General features: G+C 41.3%; 2 protein-coding genes across 2 annotated transcripts; both read left to right on the forward strand.

The window, feature by feature from the left end:
* Positions 1-170: 170 nt before the first annotated feature.
* Positions 171-4,993, forward strand: rpl36 (ribosomal protein L36). The gene is made up of 4 exons (XM_026147918.2): positions 171-1,038; positions 2,070-2,164; positions 2,425-2,559; positions 4,876-4,993. Exons 2-4 carry the CDS (start codon positions 2,072-2,074, stop codon positions 4,963-4,965), a joined length of 318 nt encoding a protein of 105 aa, XP_026003703.1. The 5' UTR covers positions 171-1,038; positions 2,070-2,071; the 3' UTR covers positions 4,966-4,993.
* A 2,314-nt stretch (positions 4,994-7,307) lies between these two features.
* pde6d (phosphodiesterase 6D, cGMP-specific, rod, delta) lies at positions 7,308-18,705 on the forward strand. The gene is made up of 5 exons (XM_026147665.2): positions 7,308-7,588; positions 14,388-14,476; positions 16,168-16,293; positions 17,532-17,637; positions 18,171-18,705. Exons 1-5 carry the CDS (start codon positions 7,539-7,541, stop codon positions 18,250-18,252), a joined length of 453 nt encoding a protein of 150 aa, XP_026003450.1. The 5' UTR covers positions 7,308-7,538; the 3' UTR covers positions 18,253-18,705.
* Positions 18,706-22,545: the final 3,840 nt, after the last annotated feature.

Genomic DNA, 22,545 nt, shown 5'->3' on the forward strand with positions numbered 1-22,545 from the left:
CTGCCATGCCTGAGCGAGACAGTCTGCACATCAATGTCCTGCCAAGCTATGGCCTACACATCCATGATCTGCCAAGCCACATCCAGTTCAGTCACAATCTGCACTGCCAGCACGTTGCTGGTCACCTGTCATGCCACGCCGTTGCTGGCCACCAAAAGTCTTTCGCCATTGTTGCTGCCTACCTGAACTGTTCCATTGCTGAACTGTTGGACCTGCGGTTGGCCCTCTGAACTTTTTGTGTTGGACTATGCCCCTTTTGTTGTCTTGGGGGATTGGTTTGCTTTTGGACTATGCTAATACTAAACAGCTAATGTTACCATATGTGTCAGCCAGGTTAACATTCATGAAGACTGTTTAATACTTTATTGAAAACAGGAGCTTTGCTGACCCCTGAACTTTCTCCTTACGTTTTGTTAAGTGTTATTAGCATTAGCTAATCCAGCTGTTAGTAAGGAGGAGCTGTGTGTCTGTCTGTGTGAAGTTGTGTGTCAGCAGCCAAAAAACCCAAAGGATCTATTGGTTCACATTTCCACCAACTACAAGAAGCATCTCACTGTACTCACCAACAGTGATTTCTGGGGGAATAATTATTTCCTTCAATGTATATAGAAAAAAACATTTAGACATTTAGGGCAAGAAGAATCAAAAGTCTCACTAAACAACAATGGTATTTGTATTAGAATATTAAGAGCTATAGATTTTATATACTGATGCACCAAACTCAACAAAGATTAGAAACACTTTTGCATAGGATAAAGCTGTGCATCATCACAGCCTCCTCCATCCTCTAACCATCCTCTAACCTCCAAATGCATTTTAGGAATAAAACGACCTTTAACATAGTGTACATAGACTGATTCCAGAGACAGATTAGTGAAATGAGAAAACCCCATTAAAATGAAAAACGCTTTCTCTTCCCGGGCAGCAGGGCGCGCTGTCACGCCAGCGTAACAGAAGCGTTTTCCGGGTCAGCGCTTTCATTGCCCCGTTTAGCTCACGCAACAGTCCTTCCGGCCTGACCGCCATCAAAGATAGCAGGTACGATTTTAATGTCGAGAAGTTTTAGCCAAAAGCCGTTTTTAATCTTTGCCATCCGTCGAGTTTTAGAAGATTTGTTGAAACTGTTTAGTAACTACTAACCTTACTTTACGTCTCAGCTCAGTATTGTAGCACCGTATTATATGAAGTTGAAGAAAATGTGGCGTCTAGTCAGCCGTGTCCGTTTTCCTTATGTTCCTAAGTGCGTAGAAATCGGTGCTTCCGAGCGCAGACTGAATATTGTTGTAGTGAGAAACTAAAGCAGCGAGCAGACCTGCTGGCTCATAGGGAGCTGTCGCACAGTCTGGTGGACACTAAAGCTTTACCGGCCCGATGTGACGGATCAGCGCCAGTAGGTCGCTTGTACCCTCAAAATTGGAAATGAAATCGCAGATTGCTCCAGGCTACCTCGCGTGTCTTACATGGCGAGTCCAAGTCAAGAGTTTTTACTGAAGGTGGCTGCAGCAGAGCACATTTTAGTAATCAGCGTTCACTCAGTGTAACTGTGATGGTTAAGCTTCCACCGACATTGACCTGTTTAGATTGTGGTTGTTAAACGGAGATTTGGAGTCCTGTTAGCACTGTAAGAAATGTTTTTGAGACCAAATTATGGTGTTGTTTCAAATGGCTCGCTCAAAAGAACCAGAAGCTCCTGCTAACATTCTTTTTGCACACAGTTATTGTCTAATCTGCAGGTCGCATCCATTGAACGAGAGTAATTGGTCTGTTGTGTGTGTATATCACACAGTGCTTTTTTTTATTTATTTAATGAGGTTGAATTGATTCCACTGACCTTACATCTTGCTCGACTTCCTGAGCTACAGCTACCTTTGCAGTAAAGTAAAGCGATGGACGCCGTTATTCCCATCACTGCTTACAATAGAGCTTAGACAAGAGCCTGTTGTCGGTGTTGGTCTTCCTGCTATTGCATACTAAAGTATTTGTTCTGATATGTTGATCATGTGAGATTGCAGCTAGTTAAAGCCTCATCATTTGCACTTGTCTTAATGTTTGTGTGTGATCCTCCGCAGACATGGCTATTCGTTATCCTATGGCTGTTGGCCTTAACAAAGGCCACCCAGTCACCAAAAATGTAACTGCTCCCAAACACAGCCGCCGGCGCGGGGTGAGTATCTCTTGCTGAGTGACTTTACAGACTTGACTATATTACAAGTGTTAAGATAAATATATTTGCACTTCAGACAGTAGTTTGTGTACTTACTCTGTGACTGGCTTGACCTGAAGCGTTTGATGACACATAGTGTAAATCAGTCCACATAAGCATAATCTGTCAGGCATCAACATTCCTATATCACATTATGTCCAAATAGAGTCAATGGTGTTAAATGCTTTGACTTAACGTGTACTTATGTCTTTACTGCCCAGCGTCTGACCAAACACACCAAGTTTGTGCGGGATATGATCCGTGAAGTGTGTGGGTTTGCTCCGTATGAGAGGAGAGCCATGGAGCTGCTGAAAGTGTCCAAGGACAAGAGAGCCCTCAAGTTCATCAAGAAGAGGGTGAGTTTGTGTCAAAGCACTCGCCAGCCTAAACCACAGTAGTGTTTGCCCGGTTACAAACCACAAAAGTGAGGACAAGTTGTAAAATGTAAATAAAGATTATGCAAATGTTGTATTATCTTTATAATATTTATAAAACATATTACATGTTTAAATAGAGCTGGGCGATATAAGATTTTTTTCATATCACGATATGGTTTTCTTTGTTTGTTTGTTTTTTTTCATTTCAGGCGATAACGATCTATATCACGATATAAGCCAAATAACTATATTTGTAAGATTTAAATATGCCATTGCTCACAAGTAAAATGTGAAATAATCAGCAGCTTGTTTTGATTTAAATATTTATTTCCCATAATAAGTTCAACAGGGTAGATGTACTTAAGGAACATGAGACTTTTTCAGATAAATAAAGGCAAATATTGCAAACTACACAAAAGGCAGCCGCTAAAGCGTTTAAGTTTCAAAATAGAACAAACGAAACAGACTAAATTGTCAATTCCACTTAGAAACAAAATATTAATTCTAAAAATAAATCTTAGTTTGTTTTACAGAAGAACAGACAAAACTGACTAACTTTTGTCAATATCAAATGAACTGAGAACTAAAAGGAAATTCTCAATCTCTCCTTGTTGTATAGCTGAGCTTTTCAAACAGTTTTAACAGTTACTTTAGTCTGACAAAAGCCGAATGACGAATTAGTGCTTCCAGTCAGACATTGAGCATGCACCGCGTTATTGTATTTCCAGACTTGCTTTCGGCACAATTTACAGTGCACGCTACTCTGTTTTTTGTCAGACTTGAAATAGCTGAAATACCTTCACACTACGGAACTTCTGCGGCTCTTCCGTTCGACAATCTCTCCGGCATTGGAACCATCATCTGTTTTCTCTTCGGTAACCTTCGGTCACGCTCGGTTGATTTTTCTCTAGTCGGCACTCTAGTCCCTCCATTACCCGGGCGGCACGGCGGCCGGCTGCTTCCCAAACAAATACACATGTGCAGCTTGGCACTTGTGCTGTACGTAACAAGTCACGTGACGTGACGCTGTGATTGGTTTGGCTCTGCGCTACTTAATTTGGATTGGCTGTTCTTCTTCTTCTTCTTTTTTTTTTTTTAAGAGGACGAGCGGTGAGGTCTATCGCAATAGTTTAACTTTTCTATCGAGAAAAAGTTATTTCGCAATACATATCGTTATCGTTCTATCGCCCAGCTCTATGTTTAAACTGAATTATTGTACCATGTTAAGAAAACTGAGCTCATTTTGACTCGATGGCAGCAGCAGGTATCAGAACATTCGAACAGGGTCAAGCTGAAAAAGTGGGACTAAAAAGAAAGAGCTGGAGGAACATTTAGCAGCCACTTAGGTTAATTGGCAACATGTGAGTCACATGACGGGGTCTAAAAGAGCATCTTAGAGAGGCAGAGGTTCACCGTTCTGCAGAAAACTGCGTCTACAAATTGTTTTTCAGAATGTCTCTGAATGTAAACATGTGAAGACTTTGAGTAATTCATCATCTGTAGTTCATAATATCATCATTGTTGGATATCTGCATCACCAGTCCCTTAAAACGGGCATGATTGTGTGGTGGAAATCAGTGCATGGGCTCAGGATCAGCGTGCCCTCCACAGATGCAGGTTGGAGCTCTGTCATGCAAAGAGGCAGCCACATGGGAGCGTGATCCATAGACACCGCTGTCTTCTCTGGACCAAAGCCAGTTTAAGATAGACTGAGGCAAAGTGGAAAACTGCTGAGGTCATATTAATCAAAATCTGCACCTTTGGAAGTGGCAGTTTGCACCAAAAACAGGACAAAGCAGGGTCAGAACTGCTGAGCAGCTGGAATCCTCTAACAGAGAAGAAGAATCTTCTAACATTCCTCTTCCACAAGTCCCGCAGCTGCTCTGGTGGACTTGTGGGTTGTTGTTAGAAGAAGAGGGGATGCTACACAGTGCTGCATGTGACCCTGCGCCAACTTATTTCTGATTTGTGGCTGCGATCACATTCAAAATGAGCTCAGTTTTCATAACATGTTTATTTACTGAGGTTATCAGTACCATGTTTTGTGATTTGGAGGTTATACTCATAATTTTCCATGTTACACAGCCTTCCAACTGCTAACTATGAGTTGAGATGTGTGCATTCTCACAATTTCAGTGAGGTAGTTTTATAATGAGCCATCTGTAATGTGTTGGCCATTTATAAGGACTTGAGCTTTTTTGTGATCGTTTGTTGGATATGATTTTTATGCACTGACTGGACAACAGAAAAGCTCAGAGCTCTTCTAATATTTCTATACTGTTTTTCCCCTCACAGATCGGCACTCACATTCGGGCCAAGAGAAAGAGAGAAGAGCTGAGCAACGTACTGGCTGCCATGAGAAAGGCTGCTGCCAAGAAGGAGTAAAAGTCATTTAATAAAACATGAAACTACATTCCAGCCTCGTCTTTCTCTTTTTGCTTTGTCACCATTCATCAGATCTGTTTATGTTGCTGCAACCATCTCGGTCGTCAGCACACCTGAAGATGTTTGTAGAAATCTCAAAATATAGACATAACATGCTGCTTGGCTTTAGACCAGACTGTAGATTAGCCTACTGTGGCTAAAGGAATGAATATCACCAAAGAACTTGTAAAATTACCGCTGCAGCAGAAATAAAGCATATACATTTTTGTATAGAAATGTGTACTTTAAGTATAAAATAAATTTTAGAATGGTGACTTGTGCCCATTCTTTTCTGTTTGAAAGGAGCATGAAGCTTTGGCATGTGTGTGAAAATGCTTAATCAGCTGAGTATTCTCCAGCACTTTATTCTGTCTCACACACGGTCACACTCAAGCCACTTCCAAATCTTAAATGAGTTCACAAATTTAAATGGAGAAACTTGAGGTGTGGAAGTTCAGTGGTTACCACTGTTGCCTCAGTGAGGGGTTTGTGGTTCACATCCCAACTGGGCTGTTCTTTGATGAGTTTGCATGGTTTTGATGTATGGCTTGTAGTCTTACAGAATTTGAGTGATCAGTACTACAAAACGCGACACATACACCAGTCGTGCTAAAATTAGCACTCACAGGTGAATTCAATAATGCTGATCATCTCCATCTCTGTTAATTGGCTATGCACCACAGACCTTAGTAGACAAACCGTTACTTAAAATGCCATCACTTGACCCAGCTGTATTGGCACATTATAGGTCAATCTCCAACCTTCCTTTTATTTCAAAAATTCTTGAAAGTGTAGTTGTAAACCGCTAACTGATCACGTGCAGAGAAAAATAATTTGAGGAGGTTCAGTCAGGTTCGAACCTGAGAGATGCATCTCCACCTTCAGCTGATCCATGTACTGTTCACTGAAGCCTCATCAGAAATGGTCTCAGTGGAAGGGTTGCTTTCAAGAAGTCATTGTTAAGAAAGGTAAACAAACAAAAGCCTGAAGTATGCCACATTACACAAGAACTGGACTGAAAATCCGTGGCAACTGGCCCAATGGAGTGATGGATCCAAATTAAAAAATTTACAGCCTGCATCTGTTAAAAACGGTGGAGGCTCTCTCATGGTTGGGGCTGCATTTCAGCCAGTGGTGTTGGAGATCTTGTTAAAATCGATGAAATTATGAATCCAGATAAGTATCAAAAGATTTAGCATCTGCAAAAATGGTAAATTGCTGCACCCATCTCCCATTTTCCATGCAAATTATAAAGATATAAGGGGTGCTCAAAACTTCTACATAAGCCTGGTGCAGTCGTACTGTGTAAAATTGTATGCACACACAGATTTGCCACCAACAATGAACATGTCTGTTTTTAGTATTGTTTGGTCCTGGAGAAGGACAGCCCTGTTTGGATTCTGCGTGCAAACCACAGTTTCCAGCCGTCTTTAACAACTTAAGAGAATTATACTGCACAATTTTCTCATCCAATAAAAGAATATTTACTACATCCGTTTACCTTGCATTTTATTTAAAACCTACAAAAGGATCACATATTTCTAGCTGTCACTAAGGGATATTGCCCTTCAATATAACTAAAGCTTTCAGACAGTTGTAGGGGTCGCAGTATATAATTATTTGTGACACAGTCATACAGGTTTAAAATAATACGAATTAGAACTAAATACCCTGAATTTGAACTGAAATGTAACATTTAGGACAACTGAGTTAAATTCTATCTCTGAGCTACGTTTTGATGTAAGTACAGGATATATAATAAAATATGTATAATATAAGACCTATTATTTTTTGCACCGTCAAAATTAAATGAGTGAAATGAGTGTCTTGAGCTACACTATAGCTAACTAGTTTACTTGCTAAAGTTAACATTACTGTTGGCTAAAGGGAGTCCGCGCACGGCTGTGGTGTTCTCACATACATTACACGAAACAATACAATTTTGCTCCAATAAAAGTAAAATAAATGACATAAATTAAAGATTTTCTCCATTTCGGTCGTCCATCACGGATGCAGCGTCTACTGTCGCGGTTGCTAAGCAGCAAGAGCCGAGCGTCGTAGGGGACACGGTCCAGTTTAACAGCCGCTCACTTCCGGTCTTTAAGGGCAGCCCCTGAATTTGAACACACGCCTAGTTTTGCGTTTTAGGAGAGTGAGTGCTTAAATGATAAAAGAAGTAAGCACACAGACAGCGCAATAATGATGTAATACTTTGTGTGTGGCGTTGCCACTGGTGACGCGTCTTTATCCGTTTTAGTCCCGCCCTTGCTCGCTATTCTCCCTGTGATTGGCTGATAGTGGTTCCCTTGCGTTTCACTGGTTAGGCTGTGTGCAGCCCGTTTGCTAGCTGGGTATATTTAGCTGATTGCATTATCGGATCAGATTTAGCCTGCAGTCCAGCAGAGTAGTGAACGTTATTTCAGGTGAATTCTGACTAGTAGTTAGCCAAGTAGTTAAGCTAACGTGAACAGCAGCCGTCTTTTTTCAGAAAAGTCTAGGTTATCTGTAAGGAGCGAAAACAAACCATTTCGGACATGTCTTCAGACGAAGACAGGGCCAAGGAAATTTTGAAGGGCTTCAAACTGTATCCTTTTTCCTGTTTGTGTTGCGCGAATGTTAGAAACACAGCAGTGAGCTAAATAGCTAGCTGTCTGGGTAAAGGCATAGGACAGGATGCAGCAGCCACATTAGCAGGATGGATGTTGTTGTACAACAAGCTTAGTTGCTAAAGCTAACCTGCCACAGTCTCTGCGCACGGAGTTGTATAGTTGCTGTGTTCCAGTGTCTGAACGGACACAACAGCAGCTCATTGAATGACGACCTGTGGGCTCACATGAGCTTCCACATGAGGGTGAATTCGCCTGCAGTTGTAGTACCTGTGGCACATGATGAGGATGAGATTTTGCTCAGGTAGCTGAGAAGTAACTGTTGTGCCTCCTGTAACTATTATTAAGCGCCTCACAGGTATGTGACTCGCGTTGAGCATAGTCTGACTGCTGTATGGTTCCGTAATGCTGGAAGTTGAAACCCAGGTGCGCCTCTCTGTGTGACGATGGCAGACTTGATTCCACGCAGCTATTCTGGATTTGTATGCTAACCACCAGAGCAACATTGGAGATTGCAGTATGACCTGTTAAATGTGTACTCATGTAGTGAGTCAATTTTATTCCTCTTTGGTGTGCCTGTTAGCGCTCATCCAGCACATGTCTGAGAAAGTGACCGAGCAACAGATTTGTGATTAGAGAATAGGAGATGCTGTGCAGGATAAGTGTTCAGCATAAGTTACCTCAGTCATTTAGGTAGGTAAATGGAGTCTCTTTAAGCTTGATGCAGCTCAACATGTCATTGATTGATTCATTAATTCTGAGTTGTAGCATCCAGTTTGAAAGACAAATGTCAGAACATCAGTCTGTAAACTAAACCTGAAGCTGGTGTTTTGTTTGTTTTTTAGCCAAGGGGAAAAAAAAAAGACAAAGTGATTAAAGTCATGCAGTAAAAGTGCGGTAGAGTAGTATCACAATAGTCTCTTATGTGTAGGTTATCATTGTAGACTTATTTTTAGGGGTTACACCTTGTGTACACATGCTGTAACATAAGCATGAAGCAGAAGCTAAGGAGGTGTTTCAAGCACACATCTGATGTTTACGTTGCCTATATCTTATAAGAACTCAGCGCTGAGTCAGTTCACAATCATTAAAACACTTGTAAAATAGAAGGACATGCCTAGAAGCACTCAAACACACGAGTAAAACTATGTTATAACCTGTGTCGCACAGAATTAAACAAATACACTTCATTTCTGATGCTCAGAAAACATAAAAACTGAAAAGCATGTCCAGATTAGAAATCTTACTATAGAAAAAGTCTACAGAAAAGAAAGGGGGGGGGGATTGTGTGCTTAATGGTTAATGGTCTGTGCCAGTGTCACCCTTTCATGTAAATTAGCTTGAAGCTACACTAGAACATCCTGGGTTAACTTGACCAGTTAAGAACCAGCTTTATGTGAGCACTTTTTACTGCAGGCTTGATTTATACATTCACACACATTTCTACAGCACTTTTACTGCATGCCTTTAACTGTTTGGTCAGACCTCTTGATGCACTGTGGTAATGGTTAAACCCATGATTTAGTGGAATGGAGCTTTACTGCCTTCTGTCCTTATTGAAATGGGCTAAAGAGAATTTTCTTTTTCCCTTCTTTAGTGTAATGGTAACACAGATAAAGTCCAATATGACAACAGCCCTGTTTAACTAATATAATACTAAAGTAGTGTTTGTGAAGTTATGTCACTTTGTCCCATACTGAGTAGTCATCAGATTTGTAAATGGTGAAATGTGATGATTTTAAATGGCCAGGATGTTCTTACGAAACCCCTTCAGACACCTTGGAACTGGAAGGAAGTCTTCTAGAAGGATTAGTCAGATTTCAGCAAGCTGCTGTGAGAGACTGACAACTAAAAGAGCTACACAGCGGTCTTTGTGCTAAAGCAGACAGCTCTAGTGTTTGGTACTTCAGTGTTTCCAGCTGGCTTTTCAATCTTTTGATATCTTTCTAGATATCAAAAAAGTAAAATAATGACCTTTGTTTTAACTGTATGCCAGCTCAAAACACTATTCATCTTCTTTTTATGGTTTACTAGTTGTAAATTAAAGGCAAAATATAAGCAGCTAATGTAATTGATGGTAAAACCTCAAGCAAAGAGAAAAGTTCTCTCCGTTTCCTAAAATTGCAGTTATGTGCTGTGAACATCACCTCAAAATAAATGGACATCAAAATTGTATTCTTTGTTTATCCTAACATGTAATACTATAAAAGCTATTTTGGCAGCTCCACAATCAAATCTTATTGAATTCTGGTGTAAATGGCTTAAAGGTCAGTAGTTGTATAAATGTTGGGGTTAGGAAGTTGCCAGTACTTGGAGCCATTAACATGTCTTTAAAAAATAAATGCAGACTAAAATGTGACAGCAGCTTTTCACTGGGGGCTCATTAACGATGTTCTGACGGGTCTGTGCAGGCACCCTGGTGATTTACACACACACACACACACACACACACACACACACACACACACACACACACACACACACAACCTGCAGCAGACCCACAGGAGGCTATGGTATAATTTTGTATGATGTTATTGGAGCTGAAGTGTGTATGGGTTTTAGACTGTGAGAAAGTGATTGGAAGTAAATTGAATAAGGGCATACATTATTGGGTGTAAAGCATTTGTGGAGGTGATGGTTTTTATTTTCTGAGCCTTTTTTTTGTTTTGGTAGTGTGTAAAGAGGATTCTTCTGGATGGTGTAGATCTGGTTATGCATGGAGGGATTAGTGAAACTGTTCAACTCAGCATACTTTACTAGAAAGCCAAAGGAAGGGGGAGGGGCTAGTAGAGGTAATGGAGTTGTGCTGTCAGTGGGATCTGACCCATACGGCTGGGATTATACTCCCTTGCAGACTCAGCCACGGACAGCTGTCAACTGCAGACACTTAGCTTGGAGGAGGTATGTACATTTGGTGCCCTTCAAGTGGAGTGGCTGTGGAGACAACTGTGCACAGACCCAACCACAGGGAGGGTATGTGAAAGTCCACTCAGTCTCTTATATACACTGTTTGGACAAAAGCCACACAGCCACCATGTACAGGGCTCAACAGATAACAAATATTTTACAAATGGGCCAAAAACCTTTTTCCAAACTATAAATGACTGTATTCACTGTAGTGAAGATTGAGTGGACTTCTCTGGGAGGTCAGAAATGAATTACTAATCACATAAACATGTGACCACTAAAACTACCTTTTCAGTTCAAAAATGGAAGTAAATAACTGATTTGGCATCTTAATCAAAATAATAACATGTTGTACTTATATCCAATAAATTTGAAAATTATAATAGCAATTATAGAAACATAGAAAAGTAACTTTGGCAATTAAGGACATCTGTGACATAAAGCTTACACATTTGTAGAACTGTGTTCTTCAAGCAAATTCGAAAACAGTATAAGAAATCCACTATTCATTACACTATTCACAGATGACTAATGAATAATCCCATAATATGACGACTTTCATTCCTCTGGGGGGTTGGCCAACAGGCTGCTGGTGGAAACTGTGCTACTGTTGTCTGAAGATGAAGACAGAGGAGAAGGGGAAGGTGTTTTAGGCATTGGTAAGAGAGAAGGAAAGGCATGAATGCAGAAGTGTGAGTAGGAACTCTACATGTAGGGACTCCGACTGGTAAAAGGAGAGAGCTGGGTGATACGGAGAGAAGGAAGGTTGATATATTGTGTGTGCAGGAGGCAGCAGCTTTTCACTGGGGGCTCATTAACAAGCAAGGGAAGCACTCAAGGTGGATTCAAACTATTCTACCATGGTTTAGATTGGAAGTGAAGCGGCGTGGGGGTAATTTTTAAGGAAGAGGATGTGAACAGTGTTATGGGGATGAAGAGGGAGTGAGGTGGGATCATGAGTTTGATGATGGAAATTGAAGATGTGACGTTAACGGTTGTCAGTGCAGAGTGTCCCTATGGCGGGTGGGAGTTGTTAATTTCAGTGTAATGTAGGTTATGGGAACAGAGGTGATGGTGTTGGGGAGGAAATGTGGAAAATTACGTGGCAGTGGATTTTGCAAAAAGGATGGAAAGGACTGTCAAACATACAAGAAAAGAGAGGAACATAGGGTGGCATAAGGTCACCTTATGTTCACCCTGAGTGCAGTCTGAAAGACATATGAGACTCCAGGGTGGTGTCAAGGGAGAATGTAGCTAAGCAGCATCTGATGGTAGTTGGTAGGATGATTTTAGAAATTAAGAAGAGGAAGCGAGTCAAGGATTAAATGGTGAAAGTTGAAGAAGGAAGCATGTTGCTCAGAGTTCAGGAAGGAGCTGGGACAGGCTGTGGGGTTTGTTGGGAAGTTATCAGATGACTGGGAATGTACAGCTGAAGTGGTGAGAGAACCTGTCAAGAAGGTGTTTGACATATCCCTTGTATTTAAGAAAGAGTATAAAGATACTTGGTAATGGAATGAGGAAGTACATGAAAATATTCAAAGAATGAGGTTGGCAAAGAAAAAGTGTGATAGTCACAGAGATGAAGAAAATAGACAGGTGTACTGAGAGGTTTACAGCAAAGAAAGAGGTGGCAAAGGCTCATAGTGAGTTTGTGAAGCTGGAGACTAAGGAAGGACAAAGGACTTGCAGAGAGATCACGCTGAAAAGATTGTGCAGCAGCCTTTCAATCTCTAAACATAAAGATGGAAATCGAGTAATGAGTGAAAAGAGTGTTGAGAAGATGGAGGAGATACAGGAGTAAGGATGGAGGACAATTTTATTTATACAGCGCCAAATCACAACAACAGTCACCTCAAGACGCTTTATATTGTCAGGTAGACCCTACAATAATACATACAGAGAAAAACCCAACAATCATAACCCTATGAGCAAGCACTTCGGCGACAGTGGGAAGGAAAAACTCCCGGAGGGGCGGACATCTGCTGCAACTGTTTGGCGTTAGGGGAGGAAGACGGGACAAAAGACATGCAGTGGAGGGGGCCAGAGATTAATAATGAGTATAATTCAGTGCAGAGAGGTCTATTAACACATAGTGAGTGAGAAAAGCGACTGGAGAAGAAACACTCAATGCATCATGGGAATCCCCAGCAGTCTACACCTATTGCAGCATAACTAAGGGAGGATTCAGGGTCACCTGGTCCAGCCCTAACTATATGCTTTAGCAAAAAGGAAAGTTTTAAGCCTAATCTTAAACATAGAGATCGTGTCTGTCTCCTGAATCCAAACTGGAAGCTGGTTCCACAGAAGAGGGGCCTGAAAACTGAAAAAAGCCTCCCATTCTACTTTTAAATACTCTAGGAAGAACAAGTAGGCCTGCAGTGCGACAGCGAAGTGCTCTAATAGGGTGATATGGTACTGCAAGGTCATTAAGATAAGATGGGGCCTGATTATTTAAGACCTTATATGTGAGGAGCAGGACTTCAACTTCAATTCTGGATTTAACAGGAAGCCAATGAAGGGAAGCCAATGCAGGAGAAATCTGCCCTCTCTTTCTAGTCCCTGTCAGTGCTCTTGCTGCAGCATTTTGGATCAACTGAAGGCTTTTTAAGGTGTTTTGAGAACACCCTGATAATAACAAATTACATTAGTCCAGCCTAGAAGTAATAAATGCACAAACTAGTTTTTCAGCGTCACTCTGAGAGATGATGTTTCTGATTTTAGAGATATTGCGCAAATGGAAGAAAGCAGTCCTACATATTTGTTTACTGTGTGCATTGAAGGACATATCCTGGTCAAAAATGACTCCAGAATTCTATTGGTTAGGTTACATATAAAATTATTGCTTTTTGTTCATCATCAATTTATCCATCCAGCCTCTTCTGATTATTGTGGGGGCGGGGTTTAATTGTAGCTACCATAGGTTGAAAGTGCATTATGAGAAAATTTTCAAAGGTCATATTACAGTGTATGATAGATGACTGTTCATAATAATAGTAGCGTATTAAAGGTCTGCTTTTCACCTGTGTTTTGACACACTGTCAAAAAAAGTTGTAACGTCATCATTTTCAACATGTTCCAGCCATCAGTGCTTGAGAATTTAAATCTGTACTCTGATGGTTTTAAGGTTGTTCTGTGGGTTTGTGCTGTTGTCCTCCTGTTGTTTCTAACGTGAGCAGTCAGCACTTCTGTACGACAGTAGGAAATTCAGCATGCAGGCTTCATGAAGTCTGAGGGAATACTTGTTCCAGGGTACCATGCTTTGGTGTTAATGGCTGACCAGTGTTAAGTTGTAGTACTGCTGTTGTTGCAGTAATATTGTTGAGCTGATCAGAGGTTGTGTTTCTTCACCAGATATCCTGCCAGTTTTCATTTTGCTTTGATTGGAATTAAGTGAGGGCATGGCGCATTAAGAACAGCTTCACTTCCTTCACGTAAGCTTCTACTGGTTTTTGGCTGATGTCTCCAGTGCAGCATGTCCCTTTTGAAAACACCAGTTGTAGAAGTATCCAGATCCATAATTTTTATTCACAGTACACGCTGTTTGTTGGGAAAAGATCATCTTTAATTGGAAATGATACGAATACAAAATTTCAAATATTTTGAATTTGGCAGCAAACACTTGAAAAAGTTGGCAATGGGGTAACACGACAGGGAAAGAGCCTGAAAATATGCATGTTGAAAAGTCTCACTGCGCTGACCTGACATGTAGGGACTTTACAGGGAGGTGTAGGTCAGGTACACGCTAGGTTACAGCATAGCTACTTTGTAGATCTCCCACTGCAGCAGAAATTCCCAGTAAGTCTACCGGTGTGTATTTGAGTGGTGCGTTCACTTTGGTTAGGACACTGTTACTTAACTGTTTCCTGCTAGAAACTGGATGAATCTTCGGGATGCAGAGACGGGCAAAGTGCTGTGGCAGGGAACGGAGGACCTCTCTGTACCGGGAGTAGAGCACGAAGGTATGTCTGCGCTTTTGACACTCTCAAGTCATATCTGTTGTGAGAGAACAAATAAATACAAATCTTCAAGACCTGTTTATCAGATGGTTTACCCACTAATTCATAATAAAACCCACTCATCTCATAAGCCAACATTGTCAGCTAATACTGATTGTTCTATATATGCAGTATCCTTCTCTCTGTTTATTTAGAGGCTGTATATTTAGACAAAGTCGTTTTTTCACATCATTTTAAGTTTAAAAATTATAATGTTGAAGAGGCGTTTGTGAGGGCCACTCAAAAAACACCAGATTGACCTTTTAATGTTACCAAAAGTGATTTTGCGGTTTTCAATCATCCTGTTGTAGAAACCAGCCTCTAGTTAACATTGGAAGAAATTGGTTTCACTCTTCCAGTGAAAATTGTGTGCAGCACAAACAATAAATGTGTTCTTTTGTAAATGACAGATAAGGTCGGAAATGACTGTTTATCAGGATCGACTGTTGCAGGTAAACAGGAGTGGAGTCATCACATCCATCATAAAATGTTTTGTGGCATTGTGCCTTCAAATAATGTAAAACACAGGACGACCAAGCAGAAAAAATGTGTTTGTCCATTATTGTTCAAGAAGTTACTTGACAGCACGATATCGCACTGACAGCAGGGAGTCTTTTATGAATTCCATTGTCATCACAGATTTTCCCGCAAATCTGAGGAGCCTGATCAATTTGTTACACTCACAATTGTTCTCGGTTTCCATTCAACCTGATAATTCAGTTACTGAAGTGAAATAATGATCAATGGGTTATGCAACTTTTTTTTTTTTAGTGACAGTAAAAAGCTAAACTTTGTCTGTTAGTGGACAGCAAATCAGCCATTCATTATTCTTCACTCTCTCCCTTCCCCGTCATATCCCTCCATCAGTTTTTTAAACCATAGTAATTACACCTTCCTGTCGTTCTCGCGCTGTTCTTGGGCCTGCGGTCTCTCCTCCTGCACTTCTCCACAGCAAGTGTGAGCAGCAGCAGCCTCCTGTGACTGCAAAGGCTGGTTACTAGTTGTTGCTAGGACTACAGCTGTCAGTGTAGCAGCAGCCCTAACAACTAACATGTCGCTTAATTTCACACAGTTTGCTGCTTCCATTTCTTGTATCAGAGTGGCTATAGCTCAGGAACTAGAGCGGTCGTGCTAATTAGATGGTTAGTGGTTCAATCCCTGCCTGTTCTGGTTTGGATGCCATAGTATCATTGGGCAAGATGCTAACAATTCGTCGAAGTGTGGATGTTGGATGGAAGCACATAAGCATGGAAAATGTTCTTGTATGAATGGATGTGAACAAGTGAATGAAGCATGTTATGTAAAGTGCTCCGAGTGCCCCAGTAGAGTAGAAAAGAGAACCAGTCCATTTACCATTTCTGTCTTAGCTTTTCAGCTCCACTTTGCTACTTTTGTTTGCTTTGTTCCATCTTTATCCGCCACTTCTTCCACGATACACTCTGTTCTACAAGGTGCATGAATGCACAGGGAGGGCAGACGAGGGGTCAGTTGCCTTGACAGATTTGATCTGATCCTACATGCTGACCTGTAGCCTGTATAATTATGTCTATAAAGTCTTAGGTCCTGGGCCCACAAATGAAAACACTGAATGCTGGTGTTACGTACCTAGCTGTTGTAAGCAGAGTTAATTATATACGGCATATCTGTCTCTTCAGCTCGTGTCCCAAAGAAAATCCTGAAGTGTAAAGCAGTGTCCAGAGAGCTCAACTTTTCTTCCTCAGAGAAGCTGGAGAAGTTCAGACTGGAGCAGAAAGTTTTCTTCAAAGGACAGTGTTTAGAAGGTAATATGTGAAAACTGACAGATCAGTGTTCGTTTCCACATGAATGGAGCCCTGCATGTTCCTGTCTGGTTCTACAGACATCCTCTTATCCACATGTGGTACAGGGACCAGTAGCTAACGGAACATGTTAAAAACGGAGTCGACTAGGTACTGCTGGAAAAGTGCTATATGTTATCCATATCTTATCTGTCTCATATAATATAGTCAGTGTAAGATTAAACCTATTTTACTCCAAATTATGTCAAGTTTATTAAAATGTGTTTAAAATTTGTTAAAAAAAAAAACAAAGACCAAAATGAATATATACAAAATACAATATTATTCCCTTAAAAGTGATTACTACCCACAGAGTGAGCAGTGAAATGCTATTTGAAGATGTTAACGTGTTTGAAGTAAACCTCCCTTTCACATAGCATCATCACTTAACCTCGACCCCTCAGCTGTAATCGGCTGACTGCGTTATGTCGTCACCACGGTGGGCGGGTGAGAGGTCACCCAGGTTTGTGAATGCAAGAACTCAAGAACAAGGCAAAAAAGAAACTTTGCATCGATACCATAGCTGTGTCTACTAAAAATCTCAGACAAGTTCAAATCTCAGTGACTTGGACTTGGTCAGTTTTTTGTTTGTTTTTTTTGAAAATCTTGTGAATGTGAGAACTTGAGAAAAAGACAATTTTGAAATTGATACTATAGGTGCGTTTACTAGGAGGCTAACAGCTTTTTGTTGTTTTGACCATGTGTAGGGACAAATGAAGGCCTGGTAGTCTTAGGAAGGTTAACCAATGAATACAGTTGCTACATAGTATTATGAAAAAAACAAAAATGATAAAATGCTCAGAATTAAAATCAAATAAAAATGTATTTTTGTGAATTCATTAGCAAATTAATTATAAGATTCTATAATCAAGCAAGTTGAAATCTGAAAGAAGGAAAACCTGTGCAGGGTTACTAGAAGGCGGTTTGAGAAGAACAGACAGCTCACAGCCCTGGAACCTGTTGTGCATTGTCGTCACTTCCCTGTTTCACTGTGTTTGCAGTACAGTAATCCCCCTGACACCCTGCTGCACAGTTCCAGAGAGAAAACACACAATCCACACCCACATAACATGTTTGTGCTGCTGTTTTCCACCTGAGAAGAGAAATGTCTGTGAACTAATATCTAGGCCATGGTGGTATAGTAATAGCAATGATAGTGTGTGCTAGAGCAGCAGCATTGAGCCCTCTGTCTCTCTGTCCAGAGTGGTTCTTTGAGTTTGGTTTCGTTATCCCCAACTCCACCAACACATGGCAGTCTCTGATAGAAGCGGCTCCAGAGTCCCAGATGATGCCAGCCAATGTTTTAACGTGAGTCTCTGCTCAGATGTTTCCTGTACTTTGTGTTTCTGTACTTGGACCGTCTCTGTTTTAATGCCATAGAGCTGTGCTAGGCTTTTATCTGGCCTTGAGCTACATCAGGCCTGCTTCCATAGCGATACAAAGTGTACATCAACACACAAGTGGTCTTATGTTCTTGGCTGAAATATATTTACATACCTGCATTTTATTCTGATGATCTGAACATTTGCACGTAGACGCCTTGTGGATTTTCAGCGACTGAATCATAAAAGATCCAGTCGCTGAGCTTCAAACCGCACAAAGTGTCGTTCAGCAGCCCTACATTCTTCTTTCAGTGCGCCCGGAGGTCGTCTTTAAACAGATGACTTGGGAAGCGCAGGCTAATCATAATTAAAGTCAAGTCCCACATTTAGTTTCCTTTTATTCTACCAGTCACAGCTGTACAAAGTTGCGCAGCATTCATGTATCTTTTGCCCTGTTGTAGTGAATTTTCTGTTATGTTTCACTTTTACTAAAGGCTGACACTTGTCTTTGTTTTCTAGTGGTAATGTTATCATAGAGACCAAGTTCTTCGACGATGACCTGCATGTCAGTACTTCCAGGGTACGGCTTTTCTACGTCTGACATTTAACCCCCCCAAGTCTACCTTCCTGAATGCTGACACCCTGCCAAGGTCTGTAAATACCCAAGGTTAGCTACAATTCACAGCGGTAAAGAGCTCTTTGCTGACGTGGGATCAGCATGTTGGGGTGAAACCCAGCTGTGGCGCCACAATCAGTCAAGTGAGCTCATGTTCTCTAGTTTTGTCTCGACTTGAAAACCTCTGGACCTTGGAAGAAGAGGGAAGAGGAGAGAGAGAACTCGATTGCTTCCCCTGTTCCAGGATCACCTCTCTCTCTGTTTTCCCCTTCAGACTGTTTCACTGTAAACACGTGATCACTGATCTCAAGTCAGCTAGGGAAGCCCTCTTGTGTTTTTTTCTTTTTTGTAGTGCTGCCCTATCTCACTCCCAGGTAGCATTTACTCAGGAACAGAACAGATGTGTAACCTTCTGTGAATAGATATCATGTTTTCTAATCTCCATGTGTCATGTCATGGCTGGTCAAAGATGGACTGTTGTTGTTGAGGGAAGGTGATGCACTCAAGCAGGGGTGGGGGAACTCCAGGCCTCAGGGGGCCTATGTCCTGCAGGTTTTAGATATCAGCCTAGGTCAACACACCTGAATAAAATGATTAGTTCACTACCTCTGGAAGTGGCCTCTGGAGAACTTCAAGACATGTTGAGGAGGTAATTTAGCCATTTAAATCATGTGTTGGATCAAGAATACATCTAAAACCTGCAGGACACGGCTCTCGAGGCCTGGAGTTCCCCCACTCCTGCACTAGAGGGTCGGGGATGACATGAAAGCTCTTATTGTCATTTTAGGTGCTACAAATTTTATTGACAACTCAGATAAAATGTATAAACCTGTTACAATGAGCACTGCATATTTTACATAATTCAAATATAAAGTAGTATAGCCTTGAGGCGACTGTTGTTATGATCTGGCGCTATATAAATAAAATTGAACTGAATTGAGCTCATTTCCTCTGGCTGCCTCCCGTTTCAGAGGCTGTCTGTGAGCGCCCACATTTCTCACATGGTATGCCTTTACTAGTAAGGGTGACTTTCCAAAGCAGGTGAAATGCAGCCTCCTTCCTTCATTTGAGCAACAGAAGGAGCACAACCTGTGCACTCTTCTCCTCCTCAGATGGTCAATTTGTTTTTTTCTAGTCATTGATTAGAATTGCTCGGTTTTTATTGGAGAAATGGAAGAAATATACATTTGTGGATATATTAATCTTTACACATTAACCCATTCGTAATGTTTCACTTTGATGAGTTGATGAGGCCCGTCTAACACTGCAGTGCTCATCCCCTGTTAGTTTTCACAAGCACTAACCTTAGCAGGCTGACTCGTGACTGGAACAAACCCGCTTAATGTAATGTTTGCAACAGTGGTTTCAATGTAGTCTGATAGAGGGCTACACACGTTTGCTTGTTTTTTTTACACTCCTCCATGAATTGTTAAAATGAAACCTTCACACAGTTATGACATAATTAAAAACTGTTGTTATTCATTGGTAGAACAAAACAAGCTTTTATTCCATTAATTTATGTTTTAATTGACCTTCACATGACTTAATTCTGATATTTCACTTTGAATAAAATCATTATCAGGGTGAAACCAAAACATGCGTCATTTTATCTTAGCTAGATCCAGATGGTAACAGCAGCTTGAATTCTTTTACAACACCTTTGCTTTGCATATTCTCACTAGATTTTTAGCTTTGGCTTCCTGCGTAGTTCACACATTCACCTCGTTATGTGTTTTTCTTAGCTCCTATCTGGGCTTTGTAAAATAGATTTGTGTTGTAATATAATGGGAGGTGTGGATTAAAGTTACATGATGTTGGAATAAAATGATGCGTTCTGTTTATTTTATTAATTAATAATTTTCCCCGACCTGGTTGGGAAACAATTTCCCCAATTTCAAATGATGCATGTAGAGTTGTTGGAAAAATTCCCATGCACCCTGAAGTATCTTATCGCAGGTAAAGACTTGATATGCTCTTCTATGGCTAGGCCAAAAAACAGGTGGAGTCTCCTCTCTAGTACTGGGGCAAAGACTTCCACAGGCCAAGGAATGTCATTCCCCTAGTTACCCATGGGACCACCATCCCAGTTTGCCAATCCAGAGGGGACTGTCCCTGACCTCCACACAATGCAGCAGAGATTTGTCAACCAAGACAGCCCCACAGCATTTACTTCACTGCAGATACTAGTCAGCTGGCTCCAGAATCCAAGAAACAAACCAAGGGAAGAGGAGAGAGAACTCGATTGCTTCCCCTGCTCCCTTCACTTTTGGCGTCCACCATTGAGACAGGTACCAGCAACTTTACAGCCAGAAATAGAGGAGTGGCATCTGACTAATTTGGATCCTGACCAAAGATCTACTGCTCTTGGAGCAGGCATTTTGCCAGATGGTGCCTCCACATCCACACTGGACATTTGATTGAGATTTCCACATCAGTGCATCTTCCCACACCACCTTGACAGTTGACAGCTCAGCTTCTCTCAGCCTAGGTTGTGGGTGTTAAGTGCACTGATGTGGAAATCTCTTCAGTTTCATGCAGATTTTTTTATGGATTTTTTTTTTATGGATTGAACAATTATGTTTAAAAATGTACTTAATATACTGTAGGTCGTTTTCAGTGTTTATTTGTGACAGAGGGATAGCAGCAAGAGAGAAAGGGAAGGATTACAAGATGGTAGTGAGACCTGCTATGATGTATTGTTTGGAGACAGCGGCACTGAAACAAAGAAAGAAAGCAGAGCTGAAGATGTTCAGATCTTCATTATGAGTGAGCAGGATGGACAGGATTAGAACTGAGTCCTTTAGAGGGACAGCTCAGGCTGAGCAGTTTGGAGAAAAAGTGAGAGAGACGAGGTTGAGATGGTTTGGACATGTGCAGAGGAGGGAGAGTGGATATATCAGATAAAGGATGATGAAGATGGAGCTGAGAGGAAAAAGCACATGCTAGGGACAGGGTGAGATGATCCACTGGGATAAAAGACAAAAAATAATCACATAGCAAGCAGAAGAAACTCAAACACTGTTTGGGTAAATTCTACAGGGTGGGCCATTTATATGGATACACCGTAATAACATGGGAATGGTTGGTGATATTAAAGTCCTGTTTGTGGCACATTAGTATATGTGAGGGGGCAAACTCCTCAAGATGGGTGGTGACCATGGTGGCCATTTAGAAGCCGGCCATCTTGGATACAACTTTTGTTTTTTCAATAGGAAGAGGGTCATGTGACACATCAAACTTATTGGTAATGTCACAAGAAAAACAATGGTGTGCTTGGTTTCAACGTAACTTTATTCTTTCATGAGTTATTTACAAGTTTCTGACCACTTATAGAATGTGTTCACTGTGCTGCCCATTGTGTTGGATTGTCAATGCAACCCTCCTCTCCTACTCTTCACACACTGATAGCAACACCGCAGGAGAAATGCCAGCACAGGCATCCAGTATCTGTAGTTTCAGGTGCTGCACATCTCGTATCTTCACACCATAGACAATTGCCTTCAGATGACTCCAAAGATAAAAGTCTAAGGGGGTCAGATCGGGAGACCTTGGGGGCCATTCAACTGGCCCACGATGACCAATCCACTTTCCAGGAAACTGTTCATCTAGGAATGCTCAGACCTGGCACCCATAATGTGGTGGTGCACCATCTTGCTGGAAAAACTCAGGGAACGTGCCAGCTTCAGTGCATAAAGAGGGAAACGCATCATCATGTAGCAATTTCAAATATCCAGTGACCTTGAGGTTTCCATTGATGAAGAATGGACCCACTATCGTTGTACCCCATATACCACACCAAACCATCACTTTTGTTGTTCCAACAGTCTTGGAGGGATCCATCCAATGTGGGTTAGTGTCAGACCAATAGCGGTGGTTTTGTTTGTTAACTTCACCATTCACATAAAAGTTTGCCTCATCACTGAACAAAATCTTCTGCGTGAACTGAGGGTCCTGTTCCAGTTTTTGTTTTGCCCGTTCTGCAAATTCTGTGCGCCGATCTGGGTCATCCTCGTTGAGATGCTGCAGTAGCTGGAGTTTGTAAGGGTACCATTTGTGAGTAGCTAATATCCACCGAAGGGATGTTCGACTAATGCCACTCTCCAGTGACATGCGGCGAGTGCTACGCTGTGGGCTCTTGCTGAATGAAGCTAGGACAGCCACTGATGTTTCTTCATTAGTGACAGTTTTCTTGCGTCCACATTCTGGCAAATCCAACACTGAACCAGTTTCACGAAACTTAGCAAGCAGTTTGCTAACTGTAGCATGGGAGATGGGTGG

Source organism: Astatotilapia calliptera, chromosome 17 (assembly GCF_964374335.1).
Source record: "Astatotilapia calliptera chromosome 17, fAstCal68.1, whole genome shotgun sequence".
Taxonomy (NCBI): domain Eukaryota; kingdom Metazoa; phylum Chordata; class Actinopteri; order Cichliformes; family Cichlidae; genus Astatotilapia; species Astatotilapia calliptera.